At 41.4% G+C, this 22,695-nt stretch overlaps 1 protein-coding gene across 4 annotated transcripts in view; it reads left to right on the top strand.

Annotated features, from left to right (window-relative positions):
* NME7 (NME/NM23 family member 7) overlaps positions 1-22,695 on the top strand; it is a 185,182-nt gene that overhangs the window by 145,307 nt on the left and 17,180 nt on the right. For all 4 annotated transcript variants that reach the window (XM_030583535.1, XM_030583544.1, XM_030583525.1 and 1 more), the window contains one exon: positions 13,354-13,461. In XM_030583535.1, coding sequence (XP_030439395.1) covers positions 13,354-13,461 — 108 coding nt within the window. The remainder of the gene's footprint in view (positions 1-13,353; positions 13,462-22,695) is intronic.

Here is a 22,695-nt window from a genome sequence, read left to right as displayed (position 1 = left end):
TGTGCCATTGTAATAACACAAGAAATGCATACTACTGCTATCTGAGAGTCTTTCCAATCTCTTCTGCTTAGGTTACATTGTCTGGCTTAGAAGGGCAGAAATATGTTGCAAGCTGAGCCAGCTACCCTTCTGTATCAGAAAGAAGCAGGTGATCTCTGTTTTTCCATCCTTTCAGCTCTGCTGTAGCTGATAGCAGCAAGCACAAGCAGCTGCAATACCAGGTTTTGCTCTGTAGCATCAGTCTCATTATCTCTGAAACCATCAATTAAACAGAGACATTTAAAAAACTGGATATGAAATGAGTGACTCAATAAACACGCTGTCGATGAATAATTTAGGGTGTTTCTCGCTGCTCTGCTCAGCATATGCTCTCATTCTCCTTTCTACTGCAAGGCAACCTGAGCAGAATTTTTAGCAGTTTCGTTTACTTATAGTCTGAGAAAATGTACGGTAACCAAACACTGGATTGTTTTTTTAAAAACTGAAATGGTTGAGTGCACAGAACAGCATTGTGATAGGGAGCAAGGGAGGGAAAGCCCACATGAAGCCCTTTGTGCAGACTCTGGATGGTTTTGGGAGGTGCCCAGATGGAATTGAGGGGCTCTCTTTGCCGGAGAGGGGACTGGGCAGACACCTGATCTGAAATTTGCTCAGGAATTAAAGCAACATTAACCCAGAGAGCAAGGACGGTTGAGGAACTGGGCAGGGATTTAGGAGATCTAGGCTCATTTTCCAGTTTTGTCACACATCCCTGTGTAACCTTGGGCAAGTTACTTAATCTCCCTGTGCCTCAGTTCTCACTCTGAAAATGGAGATGATGCTCTTTTCTCCCACTCTTTGTCTGTTGTGTCAAGATGAGTTGTAAGCTCCTAGGGCAAGGACTGTCTCTTAATATACATGTACAGCACCTAACACAATGGGATCTTGATCTCAGTTGAGGCTTTTAAAGAACTACTGTAATACAAATAGTAATATTTCAACCCCATGGCTTCTGCACCCCTTTCAGAAAGGAGCAGTGTGCTGCCATGTGGAAAGCAGCCAATACCTTCATTATTCCAAAGGAAGACTTATTGCTGGATAAGAGAAGAAGGGTATCTCTGGGGGTGGCCCAGAATCAGTGAGATGGATCTCTGGCATCCCCAGAATATGTACATTGCGCACCTCAGCAAGGCTGCAAACTCCCTTTGAAGGGAGCAAGGTGGCTTAGCTACGTAAATCTTGTAGAATTTTGTGGTAGTTCTTTCCTCTTCTGCATTTCTTTCTTTCTTTGTTCATGTGTGTGTGATGGGAGGATCGAAGCCAGAAATGACCAGATGTAACTTTCTTCATCTTGGAGCCTGCTGTCTTTGTACACTAGGCAAACTCTGAATTTTCCCAGCATGGGTAAAGTTTGTGGTGATTTCAGGAACAGCGTCTTTGAACTTAACTGTACGTGCACACGCATGTGTGTACAATGAAGCAGTTTTATCCAAACTGTTTTTGTGAGTGTAAATTGCTTTTCTCTTTCTCCTAAAATTCAGGAGGAAGAAATACCTGCTCTATTTGTTCTGCTGGGGTAATATTCAGTCAGAATGCTTGCAGACTAATGTTGTGTTCCAGCTGTGTAGCTCCTTTTATCTGAGGACCTCCAAGTGCTGTACAAGCATTAATCAGTAAAACCCCATAATGTCCCCTGGTACATAGGCAAGTATTGTTGTTCATGTTTTACAGGTGGATAAATAAACACACAGGGTGAAATCCTGGTTCCATTGAAGTAAATGGCAAAACTACCACTGACTTTCACTGGGGCCAGATTTCACCGATAGAGTTTAAGTGACTTGCTTAAAGTCATCATTGTATGCAATGTTGTAGCCATGTTGATCCTAGGATATTAGAGAGACAAGGCAGATGAGATAATATCTTTTATTGGACCAACATCTGTTGGTCAGAGAGGCAAGCTTTTGATCTGACACAGAGCACTTTCTCAGATCTCAGGACCCAGACCTGAAGAAGAGCTCTTTTTCAGCTCAAAAGTTTCTCTCTCTCACCAACACAATAAAAGATATTATCTCACCCATCTTGTCTTGCTTACAGTCATACATTGAGACTCATAGACTCTAGGACTGGAAGGGACCTCGAGAGGTCATCGAGTCCAGTCCCCTGCCCTCATGGCAGGACCAAATACTGTCTAGATCATCCCTAATAGACATTTATCTAACCTACTCTTAAATATCTCCAGAGACGAAGATTCGACAACTTCCCTAGGCAATCTATTCCAGTGTTTAGCTACCCTGACAGTTAGGAACTTTTTCCTAATGTCCAACCTAAATCTCCTTTGCTGCAGTTTAAGTCCATTGCTTCTTGTTCTATCATTGGAGGCTAAGGTGAACAAGTTGTCTCCCTCCTCCTGATGACACCCTTTTAGATACCTGAAAACTGCTATCATGTCCCCTCTCAGTCTTCTCTTTTCCAAACTAAACAAACCCAATTGTTTCAGCCTTCCTTCATAGGTCATGTTCTCAAGACCTTTAATCATTCTTCTTGCTCTTCTCTGGACCCTCTCCAATTTCTCCACATCTTTCTTGAAATGCGGTGCCCAGAACTGGACACACTACTCCAGTTGAGGCCTAACCAGCGCAGAGTAAAGCGGAAGAATGACTTCTCGTGTCTTGTTTACAACACACCTGTTAATGCATCTCAGAATCACGTTTGCTTTTTTTGCAACAGTATCACACTGTTGACTCATATTAAGCTTGTGGTCCACTATGACCTCTAGATCTCTTTCTGCCATACTCCTTCCTAGACAGTCTCTTCCCATTCTGTATGTGTGAAACTGATTGTTCCTTCCTAAGTGGAGCACTTTGCATTTATCTTTATTGAACTTCATCCTGTTTACCTCAGACCATTTCTCCAATTTGTCCAGATCATTTTGAATTTTGACCCTGTCCTCCAAAGCAGTTGCAATCCCTCCCAGTTTGGTATCGTCCGCAAACTTAATAAGCGTACTTTCTATGCCAACATCTAAATCGTTGATGAAGATATTGAACAGAGCTGGTCCCAAAACAGACCCCTGCGGAACCCCACTTGTTATACCTTTCCAGCAGGATTGGGAGCCATTAATAACTACTCTCTGAGTACGGTTATCCAGCCAGTTATGCACCCACCTTATAGTAGCCCCATCTAAATTGTACTTTCCTAGTTTATCTATAAGAATATCCTACGAGACCGTATCAAATGCCTTACTAAAGTCTAGGTATATCACATCCACCGCTTCTCCCTTATCCACAAGGCTCGTTATCCTATCAAAGAATGCTATCAGATTAGTTTGACACGATTTGTTCTTTACAAATCCATGCTGGCTATTCCCTATCACCTTACCACCTTCCAAGTGTTTGCAGATGATTTCTTTAATTACTTGCTCCATTATCTTCCTCGGCACAGAAGTTAAACTAACTGGTCTGTAGTTTCCTGGGTTGTATTTATTTCCCTTTTTATAGATGGGCACTATATTTGCCCTTTTCCAGTCTTCTGGAATCTCCCCTGTCTTCCATGATTTCCCAAAGATAATAGCTAGAGGCTCAGATACCTCCTCTATTAACTCCTTGAGTATTCTAGGATGCATTTCATCAGGCCCTGGTGACTTGCAGGCATCTAACTTTTCTAAGTGATTTTTTACTTGCTCTTTTTTTATTTTATCTTCTAAACCTACGCTCTTCCCGTAAGCATTCACTATATTAGACATTCCTTCAGACTTCTTAGTGAAGACCGAAACAAAGAAGTCATTAAGCATCTCTGCCATTTCCAAGTTTCCTGTTACTGTTTCTCCCTTCTCACTGAGCAGTGGGCCTACTCTGTCCTTGGTCTTCCTCTTGCTTCTAATGTATTGATAAAAAGGCTTCTTGTTTCCCTTTATTCCCATAGCTAGTTTGAGCTCATTTTGTGCCTTTGCCTTTCTAATCTTGCCCCTGCATTCCTGTGTTATTTGCCTATATTCGACCTTTGTAATCTGACCTAGTTTCCATTTTTTATGACACCTTTTTATTTTGTAGGTCACACAAGATGTCGTGGTTAAGCCAAGGTGGTCTTTTGCCACATTTTCTATCTTTCCTAACCATCGGAATAGCTTGCTTTTGGGCCCTTAATAGCGTCCCTTTGAAAAACTGCCAACTCTCCTCAGTTGTTTTTCCCCTCAGTCTTGATTCCCATGGGACCTTACCTATCAGCTCTCTGAGCTTACCAAAATCCACCTTCCTGAAATCCATTGTCTCTATTTTGCTGTACTCCCTTCTACCCTTCCTTAGAATTGCAAACTCTATGATTTCATGATCACTTTCACCCAAGCTTCCTTCTACTTTCAAATTCTCAACGAGTTCCTCCCTATTTGTTAAAATCAAGTCTAGAACAGCTTCCCCCCAGTAGCTTTTTCAACTTTCTGAAATAAAAAGTTGTCTGCAATGCAGTCCAGGAACTTATTGGATAGTCTGTGCCCCGCGGTGTTATTTTCCCAACATATATCTGGATAGTTGAAGTCCCCCATCACCACCAAATCTTGGGCTTTGGATGATTTTGTTAGTTGTTTGAAAAAAGCCTCATCCACCTCTTCCACCTGATTAGGTGGCCTGTAGTAGACTCCCAGCACGACATCACCCGTGTTTTTTACCCCTTTTAGCCTAACCCAGAGACTCTCAACACTTCCATCTCCTATGTCCATCTCCACCTCAGTCCAAGTGTGTACATTTTTAATATATAAGGCAACATATCCTCCCTTTTTCCCCTGTCTATCCTTCCTGAGCAAACTATACCCATCCACACCAACATTCCAGTCACGTGTATTATCCCACCAAGTTTCAGTAATGCCAACAATGTCATAGTTGTATTTATTTATTAGCACTTCCAGTTCTTCCTGCTTATTACCCATACTTCTTGCATTTGTATATAGGCATCTAAGATACTGGTTTGATCTTGCCTCCCAGCTTTGCCCTGACCCTCCTTTCTCTCTGCCATTATAGTCCATGCTCCCTCCTGTTTCTGACCCATCTCCCAGGTCTTGTTCCCCACTTACCTGTGGGGTTTGCTCACCTGTCCCCGTCGAACCGAGTTTAAAGCCCTCCTTACTAGGTTAGCCAGTCTGTGCTGTCAAAACAGATCTGGGAATGGAACTCAAATAAAGCAACTAATCTATTTTTTGAAGACTGTGAGTACACGAAGCTTGGCTTCTCTTATTTTTCTTACACTCTTATTTCTCTTATTTCTCTCTCTTATTTTTCTTACACTCTCATATTAATTGCCCTTTGCTGCACACTCCCCTTCCACCTGTCAGCATGTAATTTACACGCTTTTTGCAGACCTACTGAATTCCAAATCATTGAGTTATTTTACCATTTACATCCATTTTCTGACCAACTTACACCTTTTACGTAACTTTTCATTTATATCACCACTGAATCTAGCCCAGAAATTTGCATACAAATTATACCTGTTTACCCCAGATCTGAATTTGGCCATTGTTTATGGCAGATGCATTCCTAAATAATACAATGGAATAACTTTCTGTGAGGAGTCTTTTAGGCACCAGCATTGTGCTCAAATATAGACCAGAAAAGTCTAGGACAAGTAGAAATGCTGTCTGGGCTAGTAAGTATGTCAGGTTTCCTGCCCACAGAATAGGAAGTCTGTGGGCGGATTGAGTGATATCAAGCCTGTAGCACCTTTAGGCTGCCAGTCAGAGGGAAGGTTGGCTAGAGGGAATGAGTAGGAGTGAAGCAATGAGAATTGAACTGCCTCAGGGAAGAGGAAAAAGAAGAGGCTGAGCTGAAGAGAATAGGCTGTGTAGCAATTTTTCAGAGACTTGCAAGCAGCTGCTGAGGTTACAATACAGAGCATGGTTTGATTTTAAGTGGGTGAATATAGCTTGCAAAAGGGACGTGGCTTCAATCCGAGTTCAAACGCTGCCTTTTTTCTTTTTTTTTTTTTTACCAGCAAGGCAAGCAATAGTTGAATTTGTCAACCAAGTTAGAGCAGACTTCGTAGTAAAATAAACTACAGTTTGATTACTTGCTGCTACTGCTGCCAAACACGATCTGATACATTTTTAACTGCCTTGCAATTGCATATTCGGCTGCTGCTCCCTGGGCCAGGCAATTTAATTTGCCAATCAATCCTTGACTCACACACTGCTTTAAACACACAACTATATGTGCACAGAGTTGGTTAATTTAAAAAAAAAAAAATGAAAAATGTCTGGAACATGTCAAACCACCCCGGCTGGGTGTTTTGGAGCTTAAAAAAATTAACCTGAATCAGTGGAGGGCAATACTGAGGGCCTAAAGCCAAGTAAGCTTAATATGCACGGACAGGAGATTATGCTAAAGAATATAAGGAACTTAAATATACACTCTCATTCCATTTATGATGATCTACATATCAGTTGGCTACATGTCAAAACAATTAAGTTTTTACTGCAATTTTCAGAAAGCACAGGAAATTTTCTGGTAAGACTTGGAAATGGGTATTAGACCTTTAGTATTGATTCTGTACATGTATTTGACCTCTCTGCTGCTCGTGTGGAGTGCATGTAAACAGAAAATGCGTCACTTTGTCAACAAGAAGCTCTTATTACTAATTACTTCATAAAATAAAGGAAGAGAACCAAATGTTTAACGTGGAGCCTGATTTCAGGTTTCGGACTTCTGAAATACTCTTCAACTGACAGGCCAGAGCTGAAGCATCTTGGAGCAACTACGCTAACACCCAAACAAATGAAAGACTTTATAAAGACAACAAATTAGTCTCCTTGGGAAGTATCTCAGGAATACAAACAGAGAGCTTATCGCTTACAGTTACCGATGGCTAAATTGACATCAGATCTGTGCGGATTGGGAAACCTTAGGCTCTGCTTACGTATCATATGGTATAACCCTGTGGAATAAAAACTAGTTTAGACATCACAGCAATCACAATAGAAGAGCATATCTCAAAACTGGTTGACCTGAATTTAGAAGGAGCAGAGCTGGATATGGGTTGCTCAAATGGCTTGCAGGGCAAGTTCAGACAAACTACTCCTCATGATGTTGTGCACTGCATCAGTCGTAACCATTAACTTGGTATCCTGCGACTTAGAAAGGATTATCTTTATCTTAAAATGTGACCTTATTTTCAAAGACATTTCAAGTTGATCTATTTAAATCCCAAAAGATGACAGGAACCGCAAGCTCTTTCAAAGATTATGAGGCCAAAAGAGACCACTATGATCATCTCGTCTGACCTGAAGTATAAAACATGAATTAATTCTATCCCTTGCTGAGACTTTTGAGGCGACAAGGAGTGGTGTTTAGAGCAATGAAGACTATGGTCAAAAATTATCATTTGGAATATATTGCAGAAACTAAGTCAGGATATTGCCAATTGAGGTAGGGCCATTCTTAAAGAGATCAAAACAGGCATATTTGTGGGCATGGTGTTTTTCATGATGGACTTAAACACCATTGATACTGAAGTCACTTGCTTTTCAAGGAGATGATCTCCTGGGTTTTTAAACTTTACAAAAGCTAGAAAGTCTATTCTGGAGCTCATGGCAGTGAAAGACAATTGTGGTCATTGTGTCGTCTTAATTATCCTTGTGGATGGCAAAGTTGAAGGAGCAAACATTTCCGTATCATTAGGCGCAAAGCGGTGAAAAATTAGATCTATAACTAGGCTTGGAAGGATTAGATTTTTTTAGTCAATGTTGGTAAATGTTAATTTCACTGTACACACACAAACGAATGACAACTATTTCTATCAATGACAGATAGGCAAAGTAGGATTAATGCTGCTTGATAACTTCTGAGAGTTTGATTTCGAGTATTTATTTTGTATATTTTGTGTATGATGTTGGCAATTTGTCTTCTAATGGTTATAAAGCTTTAATGTTTTGAATCTTGATGTTAAATAATTGCCGCCCCCCCCATAATTTCCTATCACTGAAAATTTAAAACAATCAAAACAGAAAAAATGCTTAAAGAAACGTTTATATCTGTCAACCCATTTTAAAAAATTCAAATTGAATTCTGCCCATCTTATCTGTAAACCTGACGTTGAAATTGAACCAATTGGTACTTGATTCACCAAGGTATTGGAACCACCATTCACCTGGAGTGAAACCACATGATGGCCTGATTATTTTAAAAAATAACCCTTTATGGATTGACCACTTTATACAGATCTTGAATGAGAAGGAAAAGATAAGTGCCTGATGTCGGTGGCTGCCTTTAGAATTTCACTTAACTACTATCTCCTGTCCACAACAAATGACAGTACACATGCATGTTTAACAATTCTTTTAACCACTGCCTTTCTGGCTACATTGGGCTAGCTCATCTGTACTGAATGCTTAATCTACTTGGAATTTGCATTTATGGCTGGAACACTTTGTCTGACACTTGTACAATTCTGAATTTTTAAAAAAAATACTTCCTCCATTCTTAACTACAAAGCCATTTAACCTGAAGTGTTGAAGCAAAGGTAACCAGCCCTCTCATCAGAAAGATGTTTGTTTTCAGTCATTTTTGACAATTATCACTACTAAAGGCAAGAGGGAAAATGCAAAATCTGCCTTCCGTAATGCTCCGTCTCATCAAGGAGAAATGAGTCCATAGAATTTGCAAATTATTCCACGTCGGCAAGGTTACTCCTGCACAGTGAAAAGACATATATGTATATAATGGAGAGAATATGAAAATAGGCATATATAGCATGTAAAATATAAACTCTGAGAACTGAAATAAATAGAATCCTTTTCGGTTTTCTTAATTAAAAATAAGAGGACCCTATACTTGAGTGTCTCTCTTGGTACTGAAGAGGTAGTATTGTATAACAATAAACATAGGAAGTAATAAGCATATACCTTAAGAACTGCACTAAGGACTGTGGCTATGTCTACGCTATAGCTTATGTTGGCATAACCTGTGTTGTACAGGAGTGTGAATAATCCACCCCCCTGAGCAATGTAGTTTGCACCGACATAAGTGCCGGTGTGGCCCGCGCTATGTTGGTGGGAGAGCTTCTCCCACTGACATAGCTACCATACCTTGCAGGAGCTGGAGTAACAAAGCTGACGGGAGAACTCTCTCCCATTGGCTTGGAATGTCTGCACTAGCAGTGCTGCCATGCCGCTGTAAGCTCTGTAGCGTAGCTTGAGTTCTACAGGCAATGCCCCGTCTGAAATGACCACTTAGGAAGTATCCTCAAGATTCCCAATACTTTTTTTTAATGTTTAACTAAAGATCAACTGTTTTTGTGTTGGTTCTTTATACTGTGCCTGATATACTGGGTCCCTGATCCCAGAGGTGGGTTTTTTGGTGTTTCTGCAATAGGCTGAAGAACTAATAATTAAAAGGGAACTGATTCTTTATTGGTCCCTTGTTTGGCTACTTAGTGCAAATTGTCTTATCTCTGGTCACATATAGTAACTGAAGGCAATAGGAAACTATTTAGATTGCTCAAGAAGTATTATTTTTATTTTACACTAAACATACAAGGTGACACAAAACTTGACTCAGTGCACTATGATCTAATGCAGGCACAGGAAAATCAGACTTAGTACAATAGGTGCCATGAGTTTGTGAGAGAGATGAGATGAGAGATATGTTGCAAGCAGCCACTGTGGGAAGTTCCTGGAGGAAGTTTGGAGAAGGATCGGGAGGTCTCAGGGTGCTAAAGGAAAACCAGACTTCCAAGCATGAGAGGCAGTGTGGGAGAAGGATAGCTGCGAGGCACTAAGAAGGGGAGGATTGGGAAGTGGAGTAGGAAGAAAAGAAAGCTGACATGTAGGCTACAGCAAGACTATGCAGGGATGTAAAAGTGAAGACAAGGAGATTGAATTTTATGAGAAAAGTGAGGGGAAAGTGCTGAAGGAATTCAGAGAAAGAAGGGACGTGTTTGGAACAGTGGGAGAGGAAAATTATTTTAGAAGCAGCTGGAGGGAAAAAGGTGTGAACATGAAACTTTGACTTTCAAGTCTGCCTCTGAGCTAATTCTTGCGGAAGTGGTAGCTAACATTTTATGGCTACAGAAATATTTGTAATGTCTTTTTAAACTTTGCTTGAAAAGACAGAAAGCCTGGGGCTCTCTTCAAGCTTCTAGCAGTCAAATTGTTATCGTTCTCTGCCAACTGGGATCAGCAGTCATTTCAAGCCAGGCTTCACTTAAGTACAAAGCAGATGCAGTAAACTCGCATGTGATTTTTGTACCCTCCTCAGTCTCAGGTTATTGGCGATCCCAATACATGATCTGGTATAGGAGGCTTTTATTTCTTAAGAGACTCTCTTGGACTTTACACATAGGTGTAGTTTGACTTCTATGTTTGGGGGGGCAGCTCCAGTCAGGCCAATGGGGCTGCGTGGGGGAGAGGGAGGGCAAATTCTGCACCTGCCCATGGCTTGCAGTTGGGGAGGGGGGGCAATGCCTACTCCCAACTACTCCCATGACTTTACTAGGAAGCAAATCCTTGTAAATACCATTGAGATGAAAAGTGTATTCATCATGTCTTCTCCTGTGTCTACAACTAAAGAGTAAAGCAATAACTACCAAGTAAACAATAACCTAACACTGTCATACACACAGTAACAATGGGAACATGAAGCATCTCATAAGAAAGTGGTTTGGGCCAGATTCAATCCAGCCATAATATGGCTTAATTGCTTTTCAGATGGGTACATGTTAACTGAATTACCCTTAATATTACAGAAGTATGTGCAGGCCTCAGTCAGATTGGGGTTGGTTGTGCTGAATGCCGTCCCTCCCTCAATCTTAGTTCAAGACAAGACATAACAGGTAGATGAAACTGGAGTGTGAAAAGCCAGGGTAAGAATAGCATGAGCATGTTTTTTCCAGAGACTAGCTGTGTCATAAACAGATAGTTAAGGGTTAGTGTCTCTTTTACCTGTAAAGGGTTACAAGCAGTGAACCTGAACCACCTGACCAGAGGACCAATCAGAAGACAAGATACTTTCAAATCTCAGTGGAGGGAAGTCTTTGTGTGTTTTCTTTGTCTGTTGTTCTCTCTGGGTTCTGAGAGTAACCAGATGTACCTACAGGCTCTCTAATTTTCTATTCAAATAGTAAGTACCAGTAGAATGCGGTTTAGTCTTTTTGATTGTTTTCTTTATTTGCAAATGTGTATTTTGCTGGAAGGATTTTAATTTGTATTTGTGCTGGGGGGAAGGCTCCTCTCTAGTGTCTATAAGCTGAAAGACCCTGTAACATTTATCATCTTAATTACAGAGACAACTTTTACTTTTTTCTTTCTTTTATTAAAAGTATTTCTTTTTTAAAACCTGATTGATTTTTTTCCCCTTGTTGAGGCTCAAAGGAATTGAGTCTGTACTCACCAGGGAATTGGTGGGAGACAGGGAGAGAGAAGGGAGGGGGGAAGGTGGAATTCCTCTGTTTTAGATTCACGGAGCTTGAATCTGTATAACCTCTTGGGAAGGGGAAAAGAGGAGGAGGGAAGGTGCATCCCTCTCTGTTTTAAGATTCAAGGAGCTTGAATCACAGTGATCTTCCAGGGTAACCCAGGGAGGGAAAGCCTGGGAGAGGCAACGGTGGGGGAAAGGGTTTATTTCCTTGTGTAAGATCCAGGGGGTCTGGATCTTGGGGTCCCCTGGGAAGGTTTTGGGGGGACCAGAGTGTACTAGGCACTGCAAGTCCTGGTTGGTGGCAGCACTACAAGATCTAAGCTGGTAATTAAGCTTAGGGGGATTCATGCTGGTACCCCATCTTTTGGACACTAAGGTTCAGAGTGGGGGAATTATACCATGGCAAGCTGTGTGCACAGTTGATTGGTATGTGTATATTTTGTTGTTAAGACAAATCAGCCATTCAGTAGCAATAGTCTCAGCTCATCACCTACCTGACTCTTCTCAGCTGGTGGTGTTCTGTAGTCATCAAGGTGGAGGACAGGGCAGTGACATTATGGTGGCTTTTTCAGGGAAGATATTCCATGTCTACGAGATGGAATGGAAGGAAGCTCAAAGGTGTTTCTGGGAGAGGCAGACAAGTGGGTGGTCAATCCTGCATTGTTGGCAGAGCAAAGGGGACAAGTGACAACACAATAAGATAATAGAGCAGGTAGGTATGGCTAGGCTACATTGTGAGAGGCCTTGAAGGAAAGGGCAAGAAACTTTTATTTGACATGGTTGAGACAGGACTCATATGAGGCCAGAGGGATTGACATGGTCAGAGCAATGGGACAGGTAGATGATCTCAGCAGCAAAGCTTTGAATGGACTAGAGTGGGGCACGGTTGCAGGAGTCATGATGTGAGATGAGCGCCTGAATAAGCAATTTGGGAGTGTGGACTGAGAGGGAAGGTGGATCTTTGAAATGTTATGAAGGAAGAAAGGGCAAGATTTAGATATAGCCTGAATATGTTGGTGCCTGGGGTTATGGAGTGAATGATTAGGAGAAATATAGATGGTGGTGTTCACAGTGACAGAGAAAAGAGGAAGGGTCTTGAGGGTAGATCAAGAGCTCAGTTCTGACAATGTCAAATTTAAAGTGAAAATCTGCTTCTTCAGGTTGGAGGAGATACAGTGTAGCACTCTGCATTAGCTAAGTGTGTGTGATCGTGTTTCATCTCTAGTGACTTGTCCATCTAGTGGATAAGAGCCTGCTACATATGCACAGCTAATTCCATTAGTTCAAGTGTTAGGTGCTTAGGCATATATTGTGGAAGGTCATGAGTTCTGTCCCTGCTGACAATCCCTGGTGGTTTCATAATGATAGACTCCAGGAGCTCAGTCTATTTAGCTTAACAAACAGAAGATTAAGGGGTGACTTGATTATAATCTAGACATATTTACCTAGGGAACAGATATTTAATAATGTACTCTTCAGTCTAGCAGAGAGAGGCATAACATGAGCCAATGATTGGAAGTTGAAGCTAGACAAATTCAGATTGGGAATAAGGAATAATTTTAACAGGGAGAGTAATTCAGCATTGGGTCATGGTGGATTCTCAGTCACAATTTTTGAATCAAGATTGGATGTTTTTTCTAAAAGAAATGATTTAGAAATTACTTTTTGAATGTTCTATAACTTGTGTTATACAGGAGGACAGATTAGATGGTCCTTTCTGATCTTGGAATCTATGAATTACACTAGATTCATGTCAGACTGTTTTCACCCTTCAGTTCCCATCCTGGTCATGGCTTTTCAGCCACACAGTGCATACATGAAGTCCAAGTTGGAACTTACCTCTTAATTTTCATTTTTGGTATATTGTACATATATTAATCAACATACAATGAATTCTTTACTTGATATGTATTTGTACTGTCTATGATGTACCATGGCTATAAGGTTCACACGGTGTTAATATTTATATATTCAATAGGAAATAGCCCGTCACCTCCGACCTGGAACCCTGCGTGCCATCTTTGGTAAAAACAAGATTCAGAATGCTGTCCACTGTACAGATCTACCAGAGGATGGACTTTTGGAGGTAAGGTTCAGCAAATATAAACCCTTTTTATAGCTGGGTTTTTTAAAATTAGAAAATAAACCTAGCAATTTCTGGAGCCAGGGCCAGCTCTAGGCACCAGCGTTCCAAGCATGGGCTTGGGGCGGCTCTTTTCAAGGGGCGGCACTCTGTTGTTTTTTGGTTGGTTGGTTGTTTTTTTGCTTCAGTGGCAGCAGCAGTGTGGCTTTTTTTCTTTTTCTTTTTTTTTTCCCCTTGGGGCAGCAAAAAACCTGGAACCGGCCTTGTCAGGAGCTATTTAAAATGTGTTGTGTTTGGAGTAATAGTACTGGAATAAGTTAAAAATAAAACAGCTGGTGACTTTATTAAGATAAATTAATTCAAATACATCAGCAAGCCAGAGGCAGAATTTTAGTTCGTAATGTTGCTTGAGAACTCCTCCCATACAACCTTTGCAGGGTGTTGCTGAACAAAGTAGTGAGCCAATGTCAGAAACATTATATCATCAGAACCATCTCATTGGCTGGACCTATCCTGAAAGCATGTTTAGCAATGTGACAAGTGCATAAAGTTGCAAAAACTCCTCTTGGTGATCAGCTTTGTTTTAGACATCTATGGGTAATTATATGTATCAATAGGTCTATTCTGTGCTTTATGTTAATTCTAAAATTAGTGTCTGGTTTCAGCTTTTAACATTTTCATTAAAATTCAATAAAAATTAAAAAGCTAGAATTAAAGAGAGCTCACTTCAGACAAAATACAACTGACAGCGTATGGAACCAAAGCAAACACTATGAAACAGCAAACTATACAACCAAGCATAGCAGGAGAATTAAAGCCTTTTCTTTTTATGTACATGTGAATTTTGTGCTGGATTTATTTATATGGTGAATTTTGTTTTATACAGCAAGAAGCAAAGTATTTATCCGGTCGGGCTTACACTTGGCCAGCTGATACAATTTTTAAAACAATTAGTTCTTGTCTACACAGATTACGAAGTCATGCTTTAACATCATGTTGGTTAACATGACTCACGGTCATGTTCTAACATGACCTCATTTTTTTTTAGTTAAGGCTAGCTCCAGGGGTGAAAGGACAGTTCAGTCTCCATGATTCATTCTGTCAATCATAGTGGTGTTTTTGTGATTTCAACATCTATCCACTGGGAGTTGGTTAAGGCAGTTTTGGGCACCTATCCACTGGGAGTTTTGTCAGCATAGCTCTGTTGATTGGGGAAAAAACCACACACCCCAGCCAGCATAGGTATGCTGGTAAAACCCCTGTGTAGACACAGTTATACTGGAAGAATGCTTCTCTCAGTATAGCGAGTGTCATTCAGGGAGGTGGTGGTGTTATGCTAATGGAAAAATGCTTTCTGTTGGCATAAAAGCTGCATCTACATTAGGAGGTTTTGCTGATATAGCTATACTGACAAAGCATGTGTAGTGTAGGCAAGGCCTCAAAAGTTGTACTCCATTAACTCAGGGCTCTCAAACACGCGGCGGCCCGCGGGGCTATTTCCTGTGGCCTGCTAAGCAGTCTGTGCCCGCTCCCTCCGGCCTACCTCCAGGCCAGGGGTGGGCAAACTACAGCTGCAGGATTGCCCCCCTCGAGGCTTGTGCTGCTCCCTGAAGCAACTGGCATCATGTCCCTGTGGCAGGGGAGGAGGAGAAGCAGAGGGCTCCGTTCGTGTGTTGCCCTGGCTTCCAGGCACCACCTCCCCCCTACTCCCGTAGCTCCCATTGACCAAGAATGGGGCAGGGAAGGGGTGGGAAGAGGTGGGGCCTCATGGAAGGGGTAGAGTGGGAGCAAGGCCGAGGGCAGCAAGGGTGTGTGTGTCAGTGATACGGCCCTCGGGCCAATGAACTAGCCCTCATGTGGCCCTCGTGGTCATTTGAGTTTGAGACCCCTGCATTAACTCTTCCAGCATAGTTAAAGTGGTGTGTACATGTACAGTACGCATACCAGTTATGCTGGCATAAAAGTGCTTTTACTGATAGAACTCTTCCTATATATGGGAAGGGGAATAACTGTACCGCTATACTATGGCTTTGTCTTGGTATATCTGTAAAAAAGAAATAAAATATAAAAAAAGTCAAACCTGTAACTGACTGTTATAACTTTCAAGTGTATACCAGCCCTAAAACAGCAAACTAATTTGTCATAAAGCACTCGTCAGTTATCAAATGGTAGCTGTTGGTCACTGCTTATGTGGGCTGGATTAGAACCGGTGATTAGAAATGAAAGTCTCCATGATAATACTAATGCTCTGGATCACCCAGCCATACATCAGTGAAATTTTTAACAAGCAGAGAGTGAGTAGGGTATCATCCCCCCCCGCCCCCAAGATTGGGGGGCGGCCAAAGCCTTAAATTATCAGCAGAGAAAGGGTTTAACCCCTGAAGATAAACCACCCATTCTTGACAGGCATTTCAGTATATCTAGCAGACTTCCATGTATATTGTTAAACAACATAGCCCAGATTCACCAAGGCACCCTGGCTGCTTTTCATGAAAGAAGTGGCACAAAGAAGCTGGAGAATACTGGTGAATCTGGCCCTGCTTCTCCCCAGTGAATTTTAAGGCTGAAGTTCTATCTCAGTGTTCTAATTGCATGAAGTCAAACACCACTGTCATGATTGATGATGTCCTCTGAATCCGCAGTGCATTTACAGACTCGTGCATGCTTTTTCAGAGCATGCTCATTCTTATTTTGAGCATGTGCTTTGCAGTCCATAAACATTCCTCTTTTTCTAAATTACATTTTTATCATTGGCACATTTGGTCCCACAACACGGCTTCGCAGCTGTCAATTGTTTCTCCTATGACAATTTAAGCTAAAGCAATAATAATGAAGACCATCATCAATGTAATTTTTAATGTAATGAAACAGTGAATACGGCATTCTGATTCCTTGGCAAGCGGACGTTGTTTTATAAATTACTAGAGCTTTTCGATTCCTAGAATGCATACATTTCTAACTCTTCTTTTTAATCTCAGTTTTGTAATTAACTGAAAACTCAGCTAAGCAGAAATAAAAAAGAACCTCCTGAAGGGTTTTATGGTCCTCATATATACAACCGCTTCGCTTGTCATACCTGATGAAATTGTAGTGATGTAATACGCATTTGCTTTATCCTAGGGAAGGACTGCCTTGAAGAGCTTATTGAGGGTGAGATGGAGAGGGCTAGGACAAATTTCCTCATAGCAAATCTCCAAAGTCTCTGTCTTTGAATAGCACACACTAGACCCTTATTGCTGTAATAATAATATTAATGTACCACCTTTCATCTCAAAATGCTTTAAATCTCTCTAAATACTGTACAGCTACACTGAAGTGCAGCCACTGCTGGAGTGGAGTGTAGCAACCAAATGACACACAACACAAGCAGGGGGAAATTTTGGTCAAGACTCTGAGGCAAACCACTGATCTTATGAAAAGTGTGATGGTGATGGGTTTTGTGTGTGTGGATAATTTCGCATTTTAATAATACATAATATCAAATATTTTGGGCCTCAGACTAGGTGAACTTCAGAGAGAGTGAATTCACTCTCCAGTAGGAAGACGGATTTGTGGGTCCCACTCATGGTTCCCCATCACTATATAGGGAAGCTGGCAGGATCTAGTCAGTTTCATACGTTTCAATGGGAAATTTGCTTACGCTCCACTATTATGATGCTGCAGATGTTGCTACCATGAAACCTTGGTGTGCCATTGCTGGCTACTTGATTAGTTGAGAGAGAGACTGGACTAAATTCATCGCTGGTATAACTCCATTGACTTTTATGGAATTATGCCCAAGATAAATTTGGCCTATTGTGCTCCCATGCCAATATGAGAACAATCCCTTGTAATGCCAAACGGAGGAGAAACTTGACCCTAGCAATCACTTTTCTACCTGAATAAAAGCAAGACCTTTTGGTGTAGAATTATTTCTGCACTGCATCATCTCCCTGGGATCCTTGTTTAGAAAATGAGCTCCCCAAATGCATGCCCCTCTACTCTGGCCGCCAACAAGGCCCTGGCTTCTATAACCTGACAGTATGCAAATTCCTGCACTCCATCCAGCTGAGAGAGGTGTGCTGAAGTGATCTGGTTACAGACACAGGAACTCCTGAGTTTCACCTCCAGCTCTGACCTGTGCGTGTCTGTCTCTATTGGCTGAGTCACTTCCAGAAATTGTGTATCAAAATGTGGAAATCTTGTAGCAAAGTTTTCTGCTACATTTTTGGCAAAAAGTGAAATGTTAAGTGCAATGAAGACTTTGCAAAACAAACCACAAAACTAATGTTAAAATAATAGTGGGAAAACCTATGAGCTTTTATTTCATTTTTTTCCTCTGCTCTATATAACTGCATTTTGTTTTGTGCTGAATAGGACATGAACTCATTTCACCTCCTGGATTCTGCCAGATTTTGCTGTTGAAACATAGGCTGCAAGCCCAGAGGCAGTAAGTCTGCCTGGAATGAGTTACCTGTAGCCCTTGGTCTGTCCGAGGGGTGGTCTGGAGCCAGCTATTGCTGTTGCAAAAGAATGCAGGGCCAAACTGAGAGCATGTGCGCTCATTCATTTCATAGCCCAGGCAGACTCTAAGTTAGGGCTCCTTGGCAATCGTATTTGTTACATCTCACGTGCCCTTCCCTGACAAATCCCAGGAGGAAGCCTGGAATTACTTCAAGTCAAAGTTGCAGAAACTATTAGAAGCCTGCATCCCAAGAAAGGGGGAAAAAATTCATAGAGAGGGGTTGTAGACCAAGCTGGATGAGCAAGCATCTCAGAGAGGTGATTAAGGAAAAGCAGAAAGCCAACAAGGAATGGAAGATGGGAGTGATCAGCAAGGAAAGCTACAGGATGATCTGGATGCCTTGTAAACTGGAGTAATAGTAATAGGATGAAATTTAATAGTGAAAAGTGCAAGGTCATGCATTTAGGGATTAATAACAAGAACTATTGTTATAAGCTAGGGAGGCATCAGTTGGAAGTTAGTGGAGGAGAAAGATCTCGGAGTATTGGTTGATCACAGAATGACTATGAGCTGCCAATGTGATATGGCTGTGAAAAAAGCTAATGCGGTTTCGGGATGCATCAGACAAGGTATTGCCAGTAGAGATGAGGAGGTGTTAGTACTGTTATACAAGGCACTGATGAGACCTCATCTGGAATACTGTGTGCAGTTCTGGTCTCCCATGTTTAAGAAGGATGAATTCAAACTGGAACAGGTACAGAGAAGGGCTACTAGGATGATCCAAGGAATGGAAAACTTGTCATATGAAAGGAGACTCGAGGAGCTTGGCTTGTTTAGCCTAACCAAAAGAAGGCTGAGGGGAGATATGATTGCTCTCTATAAATATATCAAAGGAATAAATACCAGGGAGGGAGAGGAATTATTTAAGCTCAGTACCAATGTGAACACAAGAACAAATGGATATAAACTGGCTATCAGGAAGTTTAGACTTGAAATTAGACGAAGGTTTCTAACCATTAGAGGAATGAAGTTCTGGAACAGCCTTCCAAGGGGAGTAGTGGGGGCAAAAGACATATCTGGCTTCAAGACTAAGCTTGATAAGTTTATGGAGAGAATGATATAATATGAGAGCCTAATTTTGGCAATTAATTTGTCTTTGACTACTAGTGGTAAGTATGCCCAGTGGCTTGTGATGGGATGTTAGATGGGGTGAGATCTGAGTTACTACAGAGAATTCTTTCCTGGGTGTCTGGCTGGTGAGTCTTGCCCACATGCTCAGGGTTTAGCTGATTGCCATGTTTGGGGTCGGGAAGGAATTTTTCTCCAGGGCAGACTGGCAGAAGCCCTGGGTTTTTTTGCCTTCCTCTGCAGCCTGGGGCCTGGGTCACTTGCTGGAAGATTCTCTGCACCTTGAAGTCTTTAAACCATGATTTGATGACTTAAGTGGCTCAGACACAAGTTTAATACAGGAGTGGGTGGGTGAGATTCTGTGGCTTGCATTGTGCAGGAGGTCAGACCAGATGATCATAATGGTCCCTTCTGGCCTTAAAGTCTATGATTCTTTGATTCTGTTGCAAATATCCTGTGTGCACAAGGGACTCAAAGTGACCTTCTGCTCTGAGAAGAGTACATTTGTCCCAGTATATATGTAAAAGGAAAACTTTAATCCTATGTATTATTGACCGAGGCAGAAGGAGGAGGATTACTCATTGGTTATATTATCCTGGTACCTAGAGGTCCCAATCAAGATTGGGTCCCCATTGTGCTAGGCATTGTAGAGGTACATAGTGGGAGACAGTCCATGCCCCAAAAACCTTACATTCTAAATAGACAAGGTGGTCAGAGGGAGCATTGTTCCCATTTTGCAGATGGGAAAACTGCAAATCCCCAAATCCTAATACAGACTTGTGACATTTGCCCTTGTATAGCCAAACTGAGACAGAGAAGAGGCGTGTGATTACCCTGTCACCTTGTCCTTGGACGTATGTGTTCAGTATTTGCTGAATGGAAGAAGGAAGAGAGTGCTTTAGGCTGTGAGAGTGAGGAAAAACTTTTCTGCCTTGTGACAGACTCTTCACCTGATATTTGAGTGCTCTTTAGTAGCAGGCTACCCTGATTTCAATAGGATTCATTTAGGTGTTCCTCTTTCCACGTGTTAGTTATTTTAAGATCTCTCTCTCCGGCCTCTGCAAAATTACTAATCACCTCTGGTTAAAGAGCCACCTGAACTGGATTTGGAGAGTGTTATTTAGGGCAGTTGCTGTTCAGCTTGTCCAGAGATAGAACAAAGTACTTCAACCTCTTAAAAGAGAGAGATGGTAGTAGGTAACTGAGGGCTGCCAGATCTCAGGTCATTGAAGTTGATAGCAAATCTCTCACTGACCTGGATGATGCAGGATCCTGACTTAGTCCAAGGCCACTAGGGTGGAGCAGACTATGGCCTTCCTCCCACAAATAGCACCCCAGAGTTACAGGTGTGGACAATTGTAGACACAGGGAAAGCTGAGAGACCAACTAGATCCTAGGTGTTGCAACAAACATTATTGTAAAATAACTTAGTCAAGTTTAATTCTGCACGCCAACTTTTCATTGCTGCCTGGTAGTACTCTGTCTGTGAGGCTGAAAAATGAGGAAGTAACTTTAAAAAAAAAAAAAAAAAATTCATTGTCACTGGCTCCCTGTAGTTTGACTCTGACCTCTTGGCTTTGTTCTGCAAACTACTCCACATTTTAGCCAGTCACTATGCAAGTCAGAATTAATGATTAAATCTGGTGACTAAGTCAGGAGGGTGGAGTTGCAATTTAGCCTGAAAATTGGCCATAATGAGAGTCAGCACATTTTCATTCATAAAATTATAACTTCTGTTTTTATTTCTGGTATAATTTGGGTGATGAGAGATGCAGTTAAATCTATCTAAAGCGCTCTTCACCTTGCTGGATCAGGACCTTAATTATTCCTCTGTATATGTGTTTATATTCTTGCACGTTTGCATCAGTATATATTTACTGGTGATAACATACAGCAAGGAGTGACTCAAAAGACTGACCTAAAAAGAAAAACTAGACCCATTTGTGCTGTCCATTAGCTGTTTGAAGTCAAGGGGTAGCACCAATGTAACTGAGGGACATGACCCATTTATGTGGTAATGTGCTAACCAGGGAATTTTTTGACAGGTAGAAAAGCTGAAACTAAATCTTGTTTTCCATACTGTAATAATCTAAATTTGTATCTGAACTAGCTTGTTGAACTTATGTGATATACAGCTTAGAGTACATTCCCAGACAAAAAACTTAGCTTCCTTAAAATTAAGGTTGCTGAACTGTAAAACAGTTACAAAAAATACATGTCAAGACTGTATGACTAATAAAACTAAGTGTTTAAATGTATATTAATACTCAGCTAAGGTGACATAGATAAGAATGTAACTTTTACGGTTCATGCAGCCTTAAAGAAATCTAGACATGCCAACAATGAAGCATTCAGAAATATCCAACAACCCTTAACTCTGCCCACTCATGAGAAGGAGAAAGCCATCGACAAACATATCACATAACTTTGAGTTACACAAAGTTCACGAATTAAGTATTTTAGTTTGAGGTGGGAGTGAGAAGAAGCGTTAGGACAGGGATTCTCAAACTGGGGGTCGGGACCCCTCAGGGGGTCGTGAGGTTATTACCTGGGGGGTTGCGAGCTGTCAGCCTCTATCCCAAACCCCGCTTTGCATCCAGCATTTATAATGGTGTTTAATATATAAAAAACGTTTTTAATTTATACGAGGGGGTTGCACTCAGAGGTTTGCTATGTGAAAGAGGGGTCACCAGTACAAAAGTTTGAGAACCACTGCGCTAGAATCTAGACGCAGATGGGGATCAATCTTTCAAAAAGTTTAGGGGGAAGTTAGGATCTTGGTGAAGGTTTGGCTTCAGATAGGAAGTTTGGATCCTGATATGGATTGAAATGCAAAGCACATACCTGCATTTTGAGGCATTCAGACTCACAGTTCGGGTTTGAGCTCTTCTGCACACATTTAGTAATATTTTCAAAAACATTTAACTCCCATTTTGAAAAATGTAATTATGGAGAGCCAGATTTTCAAACATGTTTAGGCACCTAAAGAAGCAGATAGGTGCCTAGTGGGATTTTCACTGTCCATAATTTTGGTTCTCCTGCAGCTGCAGGGTTGGCAACATAATCTGAAGCAGCCTGGCAGCCTCTTTGTTAGTGTTTGTAGGAGCATTAGCTGAATAGTATCACAGTTACCACTGCTCTCCATGTTGAGTTTACATTTTTCCAAATGTACATTTTTCCAGCCTCGGAGCTGCCTAAAATGGAGATTGTGCTGGCTTCCTCCACAGCCTCCCATTCACCCACTCTCCAGCTCATTCCAGTCACAGTTGACTCATCAGAGAGTTAATTGTGTTTCTCTTTGGTTGGTGAGCTTGGGTAGGAAGACGTGGGATTTTTCATTGTCCCAGGCAGGTTTTCAGCCTGGATTTGAACAGAGCTTCCTCAATCCCTGTCTGTGCCTCTGTTCCTCCCTGTCCTCACCCCATACTTAAAGTTTCTTGCAGGCATGTAAAAGACCTCTTGAAGTGAGATGCCTTGATTTCATACAGTGGTGTTCTTCATTTGTCCACTGAGAGCCATTTATTACAGTGTTTTCTATCTTTAATTTCAAGTATGCCCTGAGATCCCCAGTTGTGGGGCTGGGTATTGACAATCTACATGAGTCTTTGCTACTGACAAATAACCTTTCTTTCTCTTGTCCAACATATAGCAATGAAACTAAATGA

Source organism: Gopherus evgoodei, chromosome 1 (genome assembly GCF_007399415.2).
Source record: "Gopherus evgoodei ecotype Sinaloan lineage chromosome 1, rGopEvg1_v1.p, whole genome shotgun sequence".
Taxonomy (NCBI): Eukaryota; Metazoa; Chordata; order Testudines; family Testudinidae; genus Gopherus; species Gopherus evgoodei.
This window is presented reverse-complemented; position numbering and strand designations above follow the sequence as displayed.